The 16309-nt window shown below is 44.3% G+C and overlaps 2 protein-coding genes across 2 annotated transcripts; one reads left to right on the forward strand and one right to left on the reverse strand.

Annotated features, from left to right (window-relative positions):
• Positions 1-4579: 4579 nt before the first annotated feature.
• On the forward strand, positions 4580-9731 carry LOC126537090 (cotranscriptional regulator ARB2A homolog). Its single transcript, XM_050184234.3, has one exon. The coding sequence runs from the start codon at positions 4755-4757 to the stop codon at positions 5787-5789; it is 1035 nt and encodes a 344-aa protein (XP_050040191.2). The 5' UTR covers positions 4580-4754; the 3' UTR covers positions 5790-9731.
• LOC126537093 (thiol S-methyltransferase TMT1A-like) lies at positions 9502-16164 on the reverse strand. The gene is made up of 3 exons (XM_055073700.2): positions 15916-16164; positions 14894-15759; positions 9502-11429 (listed from the first exon to the last, which is right to left on the reverse strand). The coding sequence occupies exons 2-3, from the start codon at positions 15482-15484 to the stop codon at positions 11193-11195; spliced, it is 828 nt and encodes a 275-aa protein (XP_054929675.2). The 5' UTR covers positions 15485-15759; positions 15916-16164; the 3' UTR covers positions 9502-11192.
• Positions 16165-16309: the final 145 nt, after the last annotated feature.

Consider the following 16309-nt stretch of genomic DNA (forward strand, 5'->3'; position numbering starts at 1 on the left):
TGATCATAAGCGTATTAGTCTACAGTTGGGAGCCCTACTCAAAAGAGAAATACAGGGAAGCCAAAAAGAGTACGCAAAATTAAATGACACGCAAATAGCGCAAATAGCGGCGGGCATAGAGGAAGCAATAATGAAACATCCCATGGAAAGGTGGGATTATAATCAGTTAGAACTACTCATTAGTACAAAAATAAAAGAGGTAAAAGGAGTAAACCGCTGGAGAGGAAAGGGGAAGCCACGTAGTTGGTGGAATAAGGAAATTAGAGAGGCCATCGAACAACGACGGTGGGCATCTCGGGAACACAGAGAAGCAAAGAGGGCGCAGTTATCTGAAGAGGAAATAGGCCAAAAATGGGAATATTATCGACAAAAGAAACAACAAGTGCAGGTCCTCGTCCAGGCTAAAATAAAGCAGTCCTCTGATCGCTGGCTGGCTGAAGCTCGCGATGCAACTAAAGGGGGGTCAAGAAAATTCTGGAACCATATAAGCTGGCTGGGTAAAGCTAATCACAGAAAAGAGGAACAGATTCACGATGCCGAAGGAAATTGTTTAGAGGGAGATGACGCTGTGAACTACATTGGTTCAGTTATAGCAGAGTCATTTAGGAAAGACGATAGGGTAATCGCCCCAAGTGAGGGAGCAACACAGAATAGCATAATAGAAAACAGCTTACAATTGACCAATCTTAACTGGAAAAAGGCGGAGGCAAATGTTCCAAAATGCACGTCCGCGGGGATAGACGAAATTCCAATCAAGTTAATTAATGAACTTGGCCCAAGAAGCAAGGAAACGCTGATAAAAGCATTGGAGGCAGTCATAACAAATAAGCAAATTCCGCACAGCTGGAAACAGAGTAAAATGAATTTGATTTATAAAGGAAAAGGTGATAAGAAGAACATAAAATCTTTCCGACCAATTACGATAAAATCAGTTATATATAGGCTGGCGATGCAGGCGGTGAAATTAAAAATGCAGTCATGGGTAGAAAGTAATAGAATACTTGGAGAACTTCAGAACGGGTTCAGATGTGGTAGGCGCTTAGATGATAGCCTGTTCGTGCTTACCCAGTGCATAGAAATAGCTAAGGCGGAAAATAGACCTCTGTATTTAGCCTTCCTGGACATAAGTGGTGCATACGACAATGTGAACAGGGAACTCCTGTGGAACATATTAAAAGCTGGAGGTATCGGTAATGAGGTAATTGATTTTCTACAGGAACTATATCGAGAAAATAATGTTGAAATAACATGGGAAGGAATCAAGAGTACGACAACTGTCGAGGTTCACAAAGGATTAAGGCAAGGTTGTCCTCTATCACCGCTGCTGTTCATGCTTTATATGATAAGCATGGAAAGAAGGTTATAACGAAGCAATCTAGGGTATAATCTGTCGTACAGATTAGGCGAAAAGGTTGTTGAGCAACGACTACCGGGTTTAATGTATGCGGACGATATTGTACTGTTCGCAGATAGCCAGGAAGATTTGCAAACTCTGGTTAATTACTGTGGGGACGAAGGAGACAGTTTAGGTTTCAGTTTTAGTGCAGCTAAGTCCGGTGGGATGTTTTTCAACGATACAACTGATCAGGAGCTTACAATACAAGGCCACAAAATACCCCGAGTGGCCGAATGCAAGTATCTCGGGGTATGGATAAACAAAGGGCAGATGTACACGGAAAAGCACGAACAGTCTCTAATAGCAAAAGGGCGAAGAGATGCCGGGATAATGAAACATAAGGCATTGTGGGGTTACAACAGGTATGAGGTACTGAGAGGCATTTGGAAGGGAGTAATGGTGCCGGGGCTTACTTTCGGGAATGCGGTCCTGTGTTTAAGGGCAGAGGTTCAGTCGAGACTAGAGGTAAATCAGAGAGCTGTGGGAAGGTTAGCACTAGGTGCCCACGGGAAAACCACAAACGAAGCAGTACAGGGAGATATGGGCTGGGCGTCATTCGAAGCACGGGAAGCTCAGAGTAAAATCCTATACGAAAAACGTCTGAGGAAATTGGATGATAACAGGTGGGCAGCTAAGGTGTTTAAATACCTATACAGAAAGAGCGTTGACTCACAATGGCGGAAAAGAACTAGAAAGCTAACCAGTAAGTATGCCAGACACGAGGACGAAAAAGGACAGAGCATTAAACGAAAGGTTAAAAATGCGGAAGGTAAAAATTGGATAAATTCAATGGGAAAGAAGCATAGTGTAGAACTATATCGATACTGGAAACAGCAGATCAGGAAGGAAGCGTTTTATGATAACTCAAGAGGCAGTGCCCTACTCTTTGAAGCTAGATCAGGATGTCTTAGAACGCGGAGCTATAAAAAGAAATTTAACGAAGAAGAAGACACATGTACTGTGTGTGGTAAATATGTAGAAACAATGGAACACCTCATACTAAAATGTGATGGTATCAACCCCGATGTCGATGCGGCCACAGTCACCCTTCCTGAGGCCCTAGGGTTCAGAGATAATGATAGTCATGTAAATAAAGGTGCGGTGGAAATTAGCAAAAGGCGATTGGAGGATTGGTGGCTCAAAAGCAGAGAGGTGACATAAGGTTAAAAGGGTAGGAAGACGTATTTAAAGAAAATCGAGAAATTCAATAACACACAACGCAGATAAAAATAAAAATTAAAGGCAAAATAAAAATCTGAGCATGGTGGCAACTGCCATCGCCCCGTTTCAAAGGGGACGCTCCTACCTTCCATCCATCCATCGGAAACGGAGCTTTGCACACGCTTCACCAGGTTTGCACACGCTTTACCAGGTGTTCTGTGGCTTTACTGGGTTTCTGGCTGCTGCGCCTCGATCGTGCTCCCGCCAGTTTAGTTGCTGTGTAGCAAACGTAGCGCCTAGATATTTATGTAGGCGCTACGCTTGCCACACAGCAACCAAACTGGCGGGAGCACGATCGAGGCGCAGCAGAATACATGTAGCGCTGAGTCATATCGAGTTAAGGCACACTCTGAACTGACTTTTAAGGGCATTCCGAGCGGTTTTTCGTTTATTACGCCGCCGTTACGGCGAGTTGTGCCGCCGCGCTCCAGCTGTTGCATTTCGTGTAGGGCTACTGACAGAATGCGGTTTCCAGGTGGCACGATGGCCTCGACTGGAATAAACGCACACGACACCAAAGATTGAGTAAGCCTGAAAATATTTTATTTGCATTTTACAAGTACAACAAAAAGCACACGTCTACGCATCCACACAAACGCGGTTACATAGTCAAGAACATAGTCAAGAGATGGCTCATTAATAAGGGTAGCACAAACGCACACGAAAGAAGACCTAAGCTACAAGACGTACGGTCGGCTGCTAAGTATATTAATTTCCCTGTCACCGCGTGTCACTTTTATACAGCATCTTTACAGCACTACCAGGCCGGGTAGTTTGGCGGAAAGAACGCAACAGCTTATACGGCCGTCAGCTGCCTCTTCCTTACGGGTGTCATAATTATCCTAATCTCCGCATCAACGTCGTGCAAGTTCGCATACAGGTATCTGTATCTGAACCACATGTGCCAGCTTAATACACGTGTAGTGAAATTATGATAACCACTGCGTCTTATCAAACGTATTGGTTTTGCAAATGCGCATTACAGCTGACGGAACGACATACTGTAAGTGAAGCACAAGAGAACAAGGACAAAAGGAGGATACAACACTTGAAGAAATTAAGAATTAGTAGGCATACAGCAAACAAGCGATGACGGAGAACACACAATGATGCATCGGGTGTTCTGCGACATCGGTTTGCGTACTTACGGTGTTATGGAGATCAACGGCATAAAAACGTACCTTCAAGCGTACTCCCTCAACCTCCGCCGCATTCATTATGATAGTCAACGCCTAAACAAAATGAGGCACTATTCTTTGCCAAGAGTAGACCTTCTTACAGCAAGTCTATGTAATGACTCGCAGACGAAACCAGCATGCTTTCGAAAATGTTTTACCGCCGAAGTATTCGAACGCCAACGGCCAGGAAACACATCGATACCAATAGGCTGTCGGCTGTCGGTGGTTAATCGAGCACAAAAACCTTGACGCTATGACTAAAAAGCAGCTTCAACAATCAAATTAAAAGAAAATCAACTTCCTATTTGCCTGAGGTAAAAAAGCATCCTTAGACACCTCGATTGTTCATGTCAATGGTTTGTGTAAATTAAAAAATTCAGCATGTTCAGCGCCCCTAGCAGAGAAAGCACAAATTAAACTATTCGACCAAATTACAGTAGCTCCACTTACGCGCTTATGCTGAAACGCGCCTCGATTGATTTTTCGCCCTCTGTGGCCATTTGTTGAACTTGAGAGTGTGCGGGGCCTGGTAGGGCTTTTCCTCAGTTTCCTACCTCCATGCTTTAAGCACTGGTTGGCTCATTTATCCCATGTTGAACATAACCAGTATTTTTTCAATTTACCTTTCTTCTTGTTTAATTGCTTACAACTATGTTATGTTGCTCCAGATCCGCGAAATATCGCAAGATGGGTTTCTGTTTCAATGCTCTGCTATACTTTTTTTGAGCGCAACAACGCAATTGTGAGCGACACTAGCACAATCCAGACTTTGACTTTACTTCAAGCCCAACAGAGACGATCCAAGCCAATCCGTTAGAGCGTCTTGAAGTAAACAATTTGCGCGCTACATAAGTTCGCGGTAGCATAAGTGGTCTCGATAACCGAAGTTAGTGCTGCATACCGAAGCTGGGGTACCTGTCGCCCAAATCGCGGTTCTCAGCCCGGTTCAAGGTGTTCAAATGATGTCTACCCAAAAACATGTTGCGGCGGACTCGGGAAATGACGGATTCCCGCGAAAACGGTCGCTCGTACGTCAAGCGACAGACGTCGAAGACGACGACTTCTCTCCGTTCCCGTCGACGATCGCCGACTTTGGATACTTCTTCAACGATTTCGGCCAGCTGAGGCACCTGAAGACCGGGGAGCCATACCTGTTTCAGGTGCGCCCTGACGACCTTAGCTACAACCAGCGGCGCTACGAAGCTCTGGGTGACGTTATCACGGAACACGTTTACCAACTCCTGGAGGAAGAGACACACCTGACGCGAGTCACGGTGCCCGTCAACGTCCAGGAAGATGAGCCGAGCTCTTTCATCTTCGTGTCGGAAGATGCGTTCACCAATAAGGACCGCCTCTTGATCCTAATACACGGCAGCGGCGTCGTGCGCGCTGGTCAATGGTCACGGCGGCTCATAATCAATGATTCGCTCAAGAAAGGCACGCAGCTGCCTTACATTAGAAGAGCGCAAGGGCTCGGCTACGCCGTGATTGTGCTCAACACTAACGATACTCACCGCGTAATCAACGGCGTGCGGGTCCCCGTGCGGGAGTGTGAAACTGCCGAGAAACATGGGCGCCATGTCTGGGAGTACATCGTTGAGAAGAGAGCACCGGCGCGTCATGTCGCCGTCGTGGCGCACAGCTACGGAGGTGTCGTTGCTGTTAATGTGGCAACGGAGTTCTTCGCCTCGTTCTCCGCTCGCGCTTTCGCTGTCGCCTTTACGGACTCCGTCCACAGCTTCGCACGTCAGAAGTCTCCCCCTCGTGTTGGGCAGTTTTTCCACCAGGTTGGCCGGAATTGGGTTTCGAGCCCGGAACCCCTCGATCGGCCTCTCAGGGAGCGACATGATGGCACCGTCGACGTGAAGCGCGTGTCCGCCGGCACGGTAACCCACGAGATGACGTCGTGGTCCAGCTTCGCGTCCGTCTTCGAGTTTCTGGAGACGGCATACCTTAAGAAGTCGGCCGGGAACGGAGAGCATAACGATTTGTAGTTTTCCTTGCGACTAGGTAGCGCAGCCGTCGTTTTCTTGCGGAAGTGTTCTGTGAAAATTACCTTACTGCTTGCCAGTATGTTGACAGAACGAGTGTGTACCTCACCGAATAATGTAGACACACAAAACTGCCAGCATTGTCTAAAACGCCAAGCTTTATGCATGAGCACCGATGGTAGCCTTGGCTTTCTTGTTGATCAGCAGTACTCGTGTAAGTTAATCAAGTGCCTCGATTTGCTGCATATTTAGGAGATTGTATAGCGAGGTGTACTTGTTGAACGGTCAAGGTGCTGTGGCCCGTTTCTTTTGCTCAATGCGTATTCTTGTAAAGTAACAGTGCAGGAGACAGTAACTTAAAAAAAAGAAACACTCGATGGACTTTGTGTGCAATACCTGAAATGACTTCCATTGTTTCTTTAAAGCCACTGTCAATTTAGTTGAATAGACCTATGCAGCATGAAGATTAGTTACAAACTGTAGCAATCAAAAGATATGAGCAGGATTCATGTATAGTACAGTGGAAAAGTATAGATACACCTACATCAGGCACTACATTATTGCACCTGTCTAGTTTTTATGTCAAATCTTGGCTGTCCCTATGGTGACAAACAGCCCTCCATTCCTAGTGTGTATAAAGAATTGCTGTATTTGTCTGTCTTGTATGTTCTCTGCCCAATGCCCTGTTCCTTCACTAAAGTGAGCCCATTTGCTCACTTCAATACTATGCCATTTGGAACAGCACATGCTGATGCCATATTTTGGTGTGGCTCTTGCAACTTATGTGCTTCCAGAGTTGTTGTTCTTGGTTGTGAAACATTGTTGCATTCAAAGGGACACAGAAGGAAATTAATCTAGTTTAATAGAATGATGCTATAATATAGCATACACACTATGTTTATCATTTACACAGCAAGGAAACTGCACAACAAGACCTAGTAATAAAAGGGAAGTCATAAAGTATATGGGAGACAGGTAGTTTTTCACCGCTTTTTAAGACCAAACCAGCTCACAGACATGCATGCCTTGATTAACCTTGTTGGCATTAACCTTGTTCTCTGAGCAGTTTTTCACCAAGTTGACTCTGCCACAAGTTGTTTTCCTTTTCAACTGTGATGCTCTCTTAATATCCAAAGAAGAATGTCTTGCAAGAACAACTCCCCAACACGAAACAGCAATTCCACTGGTTGATTCCGGACAGGTTCTTTTTGCTTCTCAACTTTGAACTTGTATTCCAGTGGCAGATTCAAAAGCACATTCACACTTTCCATGGGTTAACATGCACCATCTTTCTCTGCGATGAATGGATCTCTCTTACTTCACCACTTAAACATGAATTAACATGGAAGTGCTAAAGTGTACAGCATCACTTCTGCAAGCTCCACTACCCAAGTTCTGCCGTGCTCAAGCATGGAGTATTATGTTTTCTTCTGGCAGGTTAGCGTTTAAGAAACCTGAGCACTCACTCGAGATATCGGGTAGCTCTTAAAAAACAACCCGAAAAATCAACTGTAAGGCACTTTTCATATAGAATAGCTGATTGAGGTCAAGAGGGATTGTTTGCCTATAGTATCTCTTTAAGTGCAACATGTTTTCTGGTACTTATACGCTAAAAAACTCAACAGGAGTAAGCTCTAGATACACCTCTGTTGCTACCTCACCTGTCAGGTTATCTGTTGTGCTCATAGTTGTATAGAACGAGATGAACACAAGACAGTATGCACTGTGTATAGAATTGACCTTGTGCTCTGCATATCACCAAAAATTATTGTGTGATAGTCACTTGTGATGTTCGTAATTGAATGGAAACTGAAGGAAAATCTTGGAAAATTGCAGCATTAGTGTCAACATTTTGCAAACCTTAGCTAGTATTATTGTTGAGATCAACTTCAGTATTTTATTCTATTTTAGCCTGCAAAATATCTTTCCCTGCAGATATCTGTTAGGAATACGGTTGCCTGCGTTACATGATGCATCCACCCACTTTTTATAGTGCTTGTTCCGTATTGCACTCAGGAAATAAGAGCATTGTTTTATGAGATTTAGTTCTGTACATATATAACATCCTTCGTTTGCTTCGGAAAAATACAGCAGACTACAATTTAATTGTTATTTCAGTTATCACTTCCCACAAAATACTGCAAATAGTGCTTATCTTGTCTCAAGCTTAAGCTTTTCCTGTGGGATAGGCAAAGATTTCAGCATGTAATGTGGCATTAAGCAAAAGAAACGAGTTCCTGAGCTAGTGTTCTTACTTGTACAATGATTTTCTATTGCATTTAAGACAGAACTTTAGGGGACGCAAGTGGCCTTAACACAGCATTCTTTAGACTGTAATTTATGAATGTCTAGGTATCCTCAACAGAATCTTGGGGAGATTGCACAACCACACTATTTTGCTCACAACAGAGGGAGATATATATCTGGTGGGACATTTTTTTTTTTTTTACATCTGCACTCTCCATATTGCTTCAGGTCAGAAAAACAAGGTATATGCTGGAGCCATACCTATGATTTCACTTGTTCGTAACAAGCATTAACATTGGAGACTTCGATTCCAGCATGGAAGGTCACCTTGCTCATTGATTCTATGTTGTGAGGCACATCCGGAACACCTTGAACGTGATTCTTGTTGATCAGTTATGAAATCAAGATGTGCCCAGGTATCTGCGCACTTTTTCTCCAAATAGAAATTTACTCAAAGGGGCACCTAATTGACAGGTTTAAGTTGTCTGTAATACCAAGTTTCAAAAATGCCATTGGCTAAAGTTTGCTACGATGAGATTTGTTCCATCATAGCCAGCAGGTCCCTTTCCTCATGATTGTCCTCATAGCCTTAGGCAGTGCAGATATTGGTAGCTTCTAAATGCTTCATGAACAAAACATTCTGAACAAAACAAAATGAGAAGAGAGAGAAGCTCTAGTTGCCAGATTCTCATTAAAGATTAAGAACTTGATTTTGCAAGACTGGCATTATCCTTTACATGTGTTAAACAAACCACCAAAGGACTAAAGCAGCTAAATACTAATGCACAGGAAGCAAGATATGTGCTGGCATTTAGGGAACCTGCTCACTTTTTATGTTATGTTCAGAGTGCAGACGAAGCACTTGATATTCCAGTCTTTGCTGTTTCTTGCATTTTGCTATCCTATTTTATTTCACTTTCTATTTGTTAATCCACAGATAAGGGTCAATTATGTTGAAACTTGTACATTGTAATGAACACATTCCATGTCCTTGTGTTGACGTAATGCTTGTAGTGTACTTGGTTTGTAAAGCTGTGGTTTATAACTCTGGGCCGATATCTTGTACACGCTCGAAAAGCCGACGTTCCCTTTCACCTCACGTGATTGGCCTAGGCCGCGATATTGGCACAGTCTAGGACACTTACGTGAGACAATACCGAACGACGGTTTTTCGAATGCATAAAAGATAACGGCCCTGGTCACACTGTGTTGTGCAGAAGCTGACAACCTGGATGCAATCCTTAGCAGTTTCTACTACTGCATTGCTATTATGGAATGCATCATAATACAAAGGAGCTCAAATCCGAACTCTGTATTGCTGAAATATCTGCATTCAGTTTTATTTTCACTGCTATTCTTGGTGTAAAATGGCCTGGCTACATTTCAAGCAGCACTTCCTTTGAATTTGAATCTTTGTCTTTAGCGATCAAGATTGCTTGGGTGTCATCAGTAATGACCCATACATGTGTTAAGAAGCATATTTTTATTACAGCATTTGTTTGTTGTATTACAGTGCTCTTTTTTAACAAAATAGTTTGAAGCACAAACTTATTACTATGTAGAAATATAGGAACATTTAGTTATGTATTGTGTACACAGCCTACTATCATTTCTGATGAGCTTGTGACCCATCCAAATCCCAGACACTCTTTTAAAGTTTATTGCTTTGGAAAAGTAAACATGTCTTTGTTACAAGTGGTCATTTCTTTCACTGTAGCTATTTCCATTTAACAGGTTCTTCTACATATTCTAATACAAATGACAGCTCTTCTTATATAACACTTTTAAACACAGTTCAGTACCGCTGGATACTTGTATTGCACAATTATATTTTGTGGCACTTGCAAGAAATCGAGCTTGCAAATTGCTATTTGCAACAAATGTCCCAAGGCCAGCTTGGTTTTCAAACACATAGTTTGCGAATGTAGTTGACTAAGTCATTCCATATCCACATTAGTCTGGATTATGTTGCTGTTTAACTTTTCTGTTGCACGCTGTCTTTTCTCAACCTTATAAATGCCCTCAGAAGAAAAATCACACAGAGCAACTGTCTTGGTGCACGTATGTTCTTTGTATGAATTGTAAATAGAAAATGATAAATGCATAGACAGCAGGAAATAACAAATGCACTTGTACATTACAAAACACTGTTGTACATAAATAATGGGAAATAACTCTTAAGATGAGAACACACAGTGCATTTGTCTTTGTTAGTCATGACCTACGTGAGTTTGTGCATATAGACAATGACAAACTACTTCAGAATAGACACTGCCTGAGTTCCAAGGGCTCTCCAATCATCCTAACAAAAGAATGCATGCCACTTTGTGTGCAATCTACCATTATCTGTATTATTTTTTCACCCACTGAACTGTAACTAATACGTTTCTACAAACTTAAGCAACACCACTGTAAAGTTGTGCCTAATGTATTATTTGCCAAGAGTCCTTAGTGAGACTGTCTTAGTTTCTAGAACTTAGTGCTGATGCAGCAACCACAGTTGAACAAACTGCTGCAGTGTACATTCAGCCCTGTAGTAATGTAGGAAGCAGAGTTCAACTCTTTCAAATACAACCTCTTCAACTACACTTTATGGTGTACACTAGTAGACCAGTGACCACTTGACCTGCCTGCTGGTTCTCTACCAGCGTCACATACTCTCAAATAGCCAGTGGCTGGAAGCACATTGCATTCAAGCAGTGAAGAGTAGAGCACCACTCAGTAGTGTGTCCAGAACTTTCTTTTTGTGGTGTGTTCCAGATTTGGTGTGTGCCTGTTTTGGGAGGGAAGGTAACAGAAAAGGAAAACAACCATTTAGATCTTGAGGGAGGATATAAGCTTTGTTTGCGCACCCACTTCACTCCACCACTGCCACCACTTTTCACCTAATTATTTCTTCAGTGGAGCAGTCTTGTCAACAGAGTACAATCTAATGTTGCATTCAATTTACAGAATTTATGGGGAAAATAAATCGATGTAGGAAAGACTGAGACAGAAATCACAGTGCACACACAACTTGTCAGTCACTGTTCACTGATGCTTTGAAAAACAGTAGAACCTTGCTGCCAGCAGGGGCAACGCGCTGTAAAAAAATTCTTGCGACCTGACGTGGCAGATGCATGGCCACTTCCTGAATAGTGCAGTAATGCGAGATGTCATTCACTTGACAGCCTTGCCAACGAGTGTTGGCCGCACCAGGAAGGGCATCTCCTGTGGGTAGTGGATCTTCTCATACATCTCCCGGAAGCCAAGAAACTCAACATACTGCGGCACGTCACGTGTCAGCTGGCAGCCGTCGCTGACCAGCGACCACAGAGGCTGCGCAAGCTGCTGCAGCCGGCGTGACCAGCTGCCTTCTTTGTAGCCTATGTGCTCCACGTAGTAGAAGCAGCCACCCTGCATCAAGGAACAAATGGAAGACCAACTTTATCACTGATTTCCTTTTGCATTGCTTATTGGTTTCTAGTGAGTTGGCCCTGCAATTGCATTGCGCTGCTGAGAGAGATAAAAAACGGCAGGAAAGGTGATTAGATGGTTTGATTCCTGATTATGGTGGCCATGCTCTTATATGAGTAAGAAATGCAAAGGCACCTTTTCACAGATTTCGGCACACATTGTGGGTTAAACTAGGTGTAGTAATCCAGAGAACTACACTGCAGTGTAGTATCTCATGGGTGTAAAGGTCAATCCTTTGCCACAGATTTTAAATGTAAATGGCTCGCAGTGTTAAAGAAAGGAAATGCAGGCAAGACAGATGACAATTATTGTTGTGAGAAGAGTCCCAAAGGTGTTTTTTTTTTAAGAGTGTAGAGTACAAATCAACGTACAGGCCACATTTCTTTGCAGTACGACCACCCGTTAGTCATCATCGTGCATTGTCATCTCATCACGCAAATGACACTTGGCACGAAACCATTTTGGTAGAACTGGCGCGCTATCAAGTGTAATGGCGCTCCACCGGCCATTATGCTCCTTAAGTACTCCCTATGTGACTCCCTTTCCGGTTCACTGCATTCACTCGAACGGTTTACGCCCTTTGGGTACACTCTAAGAACAATTTACACCCATTGAGTAGTATCTTGCCACACAACAATAAATTTCATCTGTCTTGTCCGCATTTCCTTTCTTTAACGCTGCGAGCCTAGTACTTCCCAGTAACGAACGGCATGCACGTTATCAGCATGACATAGCATTGCCAACAGGAAAGTAGCGGGCACGGCGTTTTCAAGAAAGGAAACGCAAGCAAGGCAGATGATGAAGATTATTGTTGTGTGGCAAATATACACCCCGAAGGGTGTACATTTTTTTTAGAGTGTACGGGTTGGGCTGCCTACTCTCGGGTGGACGAAGTCGGGACAGTGGGGTGTGGCTTGTGGCAACCGACCATAATTTGAACGCCTGGAGTTACTTAACGTGCACCTAGATCTCAGCACACGATCGAGTGTTGTTGCATTTCTCCCTCATCGAAATGCGGCCGCCGCGGCCGGAATCGAACCCGCCACCCCGAGCTGAGCAGCGGAACGACAGCCACTAGTAAGCTAGTTCCCGGAGCAGGTCTGGTTGTTTACTGAAATACTAAAGACCTATTAGTCGACAACATTATCAATGTCACGAGTTCACACGTATTTAGACTATCTATAGATTTCACGGGAAACCTTACGTTCAAATTCTGTAAACCGTATACACAGTTATAAGGTTGTGTATATTAGCCTGAAGAAACGAACTGCCTCGTGACGGAGACACAATTAGAAAAGTGCGCATTCCTTATTATTCTTTTCGTGTTTCTTTATATTTGTTTCCTTGCGTCAAATCGTGTAACACATTATTCCATCCGTGGCACGTTATTCATCCATCATTATTCCACCCCCTCACTCAATCCCTCTTTGGCTGAGGGGGGGAGGTATTCCTAAATAAATAAACGAAACTAAACGAAACAATTACAGCTTTCAATTCTTATGTGATACGCGTACATGAAACACAGATATTGCTAGATCAAATATCGATCTATTGTTTTGTCATTTCAGTCATCTGCAGGAGATATAATCGGAAAAGAAACAGTTACTTGAATAGGAGGGAGGCATATCAGAATAATCCTGTGAAAAAGTACGAGGCCTGAAGGTATTCGTCTGTAAAAATCAACTATACAGGATAATCAGAACGACAGAAAGCTGAGTTAGTTTGTAAGGATTCATAACGCAAAGAATGGGTAAGGCGTGCAGACACGGACACTATAGAAGAGAAGTGGACAACACGAACGCCGTATCAACTAAAGGAAGCACTGAGGCGAAATAAAGAAAGAAGACACATAACTAATCTGCGCATGCTCTGAAGTGGAGTGGTAGCACCACGTGTCAATCGGGTACACGTGCCGGTCTACGTGAGAGGCAAGTGTTATGGCATTTCATCTCTTCCTTATGTAAGGTATATCGAAGGCTGACTCACGCGCGCACTTCCACCATTATTGATATGCCAAGCATCGACCATAAGACGCGTATCTTCATTCCTATGCTTGTACAATATCACGCATTCAGCTAACTGAGGCGTGCACTTTCAATCTTGGCAGTCTTGGCAATGTAAGCAAAGATTAGAAGGCGATCCACCGGTTAACGACCTTTTATGTTCCATTAGCCTCTGATTGATACACCACCCCATTTGCCCGACGTAGAAATGGCCACAGCTAAAGGGACCTTTATATACCACACCCATACGACAGTCAGTAAAATTCTTGTTCTTGATGTGCTCTACTGGACAAATATCTTCTTTTCTTGCCTTTCACCTGCTCCTTTGTTTCTCTGTACGGCAGCGCATATCTTACATAGCATATTGGGGGCAGCGAAAACAACATTAACACCATATCTATTTGCAACTTTTTAAAGCCTGTGCGATACTAAATGAATGTAAGAAATAGCCACTACTCTTTTCTTGCTATTACTGCATGCTGTAATCACGTCCGTCCCCCTCGAAATCGACTTCCTTAGGCGTTCAGCCACAGTAGCCACTGCTATGCTAGGATGCCCTGCTTATAATAGGCGCCGGACCTGTGCATCAAAACTAGCGCTCATTTTGTGCATGCACGATCTGGTGAGAGAAGACTTAAGGCACGACATGGCAATTCCGTTTTTTACTACTTTGGAATGCTTGAATTGAAAGTTAAACAATGGCTTCGAAGATCTACGGCAGTACTGCCAACACACGTGATTTTGTTCTAGGACCAAGAAAATGTCTAAAAACTGTATTACGCTTCTCTGAGGAAATTTCTTGGTAAACTGCAATCCCCCTCCATTAAGTTTAAATTGCTCAGTTACTGAGGTAGCAGCGGAATCAAATTCGTCCCTATTGCAGAAAATCAGGTGATCATCAACGTAACGAAATACCTCAATAGCACAATCACCCAAGACCTTCTCTAAGCAGCTGTCAATCTCGCTCAGGTAAATATTACTAAGAATAGGGGCAACCTTTGAATCAATACAAATTCACGATTTATCCAGAAACATGCCATCTCTCCACCCAACCAGCGTCGACTTTAGGTACATTGAAAAAATTTCTAGAAAAGCACCCGTGGAAACACCGCCTCTATCTATAAAAGCCGACTCTTGCACTTGTTCTTTAATGCACTCGTTTACGGAATTTAACAACCCGTCATGCGGCAAGGAGTAATACAAGTCTTCAATATCAATACTAAAAGCTGTACAATTACCAGGATTTTTCTCTGTCCACTTCTCTTCTCTAGTGTCCGTGTATGCACGCCTTACCCCTTCTTTGCATTATGAAAGGTGAATCACGAGAATCGATAGCGCTTGAAGCTAATGCATACATACCATTTTAACACGTGAACAAGCATGCCCGCGCGCGTTACGTACCCTCACAAGAATCCTCTTGATTTCGCGTATCACCGCTGCCATGTCCTCGACGGAGCAAAGCACCAGCGTGGACACGACGCAATCCACGCTGTCAGACGCTATCGAAGACATGTCCTCGGCGCAACCCAGCACGAACCGCTCGATCTCCACGTTGGGAAACGCGCAGCGATTCTCTCTGAAGATGTTCTCGAAGTACCGATTGGGTTCCACCGAGATCACCCTGCTGCCCTGCGGGTAGTAGGCCAAGTTGGTTCCCGTGCCGACGCCGATCTCCACGATGCGGATGGCGCCGCGCGCCTGCAGGATCGGGTCGTCGGACACGATTTGTGCCATGTCGGCGAACAGTTCTCGCTTGAAAGGAGCCAGGATAGCTGCGTTGTGATCGGCGTAGTACTTCGCGTAGATCCAGGCGAAGAAGCGCCGCTGGGCTTCCTTTCGCTGACGGCGCAGTATCAGGCACATCACGAATAGCGTGAGCGGAACGCCGGCGAACAGGTACAGCGCGAAGTTCTCGCGACTCCTGCTGTACACAGGAGGAGACATGGTCTTCTCCAAGGACGGGATCGGAAAGGTCCCCCTACATAAACTCATACGGCACGCGCCAGACTCCTTTTGAAGGCGAACAAAAGCGAGGAAAAAGAGCGAAGAAATGTAAGTGGCAGCGCAAACAAACGCTTTCGGATGGCCACGACCAATGTGCCGTCGTCTGCTACTACGGTGAGAACCCCTCTGCCGCTGCTGTCACCTCCTTCCCGCGGCCGCTGCTCGCTTCGGCAGACGCGCTTCTTTTGGCGTACGCGCTAGCGCTGGTTCCTGGTTTCGGTTGGAGGGGCACATCGCTGGAACCGGTTTGCTGCTTCTCTTGCCTGGAAGAACGAAAAAGAAAAAAAAGAAAAAAGAAACGATGCTAAAAGGGGCAGCGGCGGGCCGCAGAGACGCTTTGGAGCCAAAGAATTGGGGTTCCTCCGGCCGACTTTGGCGCGTACACGCACACGACACAGCGCCGTGAAGAGGAATCTGACCTGAAAGGCTGTAGCGGGCATACACAGCGCTCTCAAGTCTGCGTAACGGACGAGGAAGAAAAAGGAAAAGCCGATATATGGGCAAACCTCGGAGCGTATAGCCGTTTAGCCGTTTTGCGCAGACTCGCTTATTTGCCCGGCCTCGTACTACGTACGTCTTTCCCAGTGAGAAAACGCCCCTTTCTAATCGAGCGGCCGCCCCGATCGCAGTTTCCGGAAGGTCTTGAAAACTTGAACGCGACATGCAAAGACGAGTATGGGAAGCGTACATGTAAGATAAATTGCACCAGCTGTCATGGCCTGCGCCTGTAAAGATTTCCTTGCCTAATACATTCTTTTTTTCGCTTTTCTGGCATTCTTGCGTATCGAAAGACGTAATATGGGCTCGTACAGC

Source organism: Dermacentor andersoni, chromosome 4 (assembly GCF_023375885.2).
Source record: "Dermacentor andersoni chromosome 4, qqDerAnde1_hic_scaffold, whole genome shotgun sequence".
Classification (NCBI taxonomy): domain Eukaryota; kingdom Metazoa; phylum Arthropoda; class Arachnida; order Ixodida; family Ixodidae; genus Dermacentor; species Dermacentor andersoni.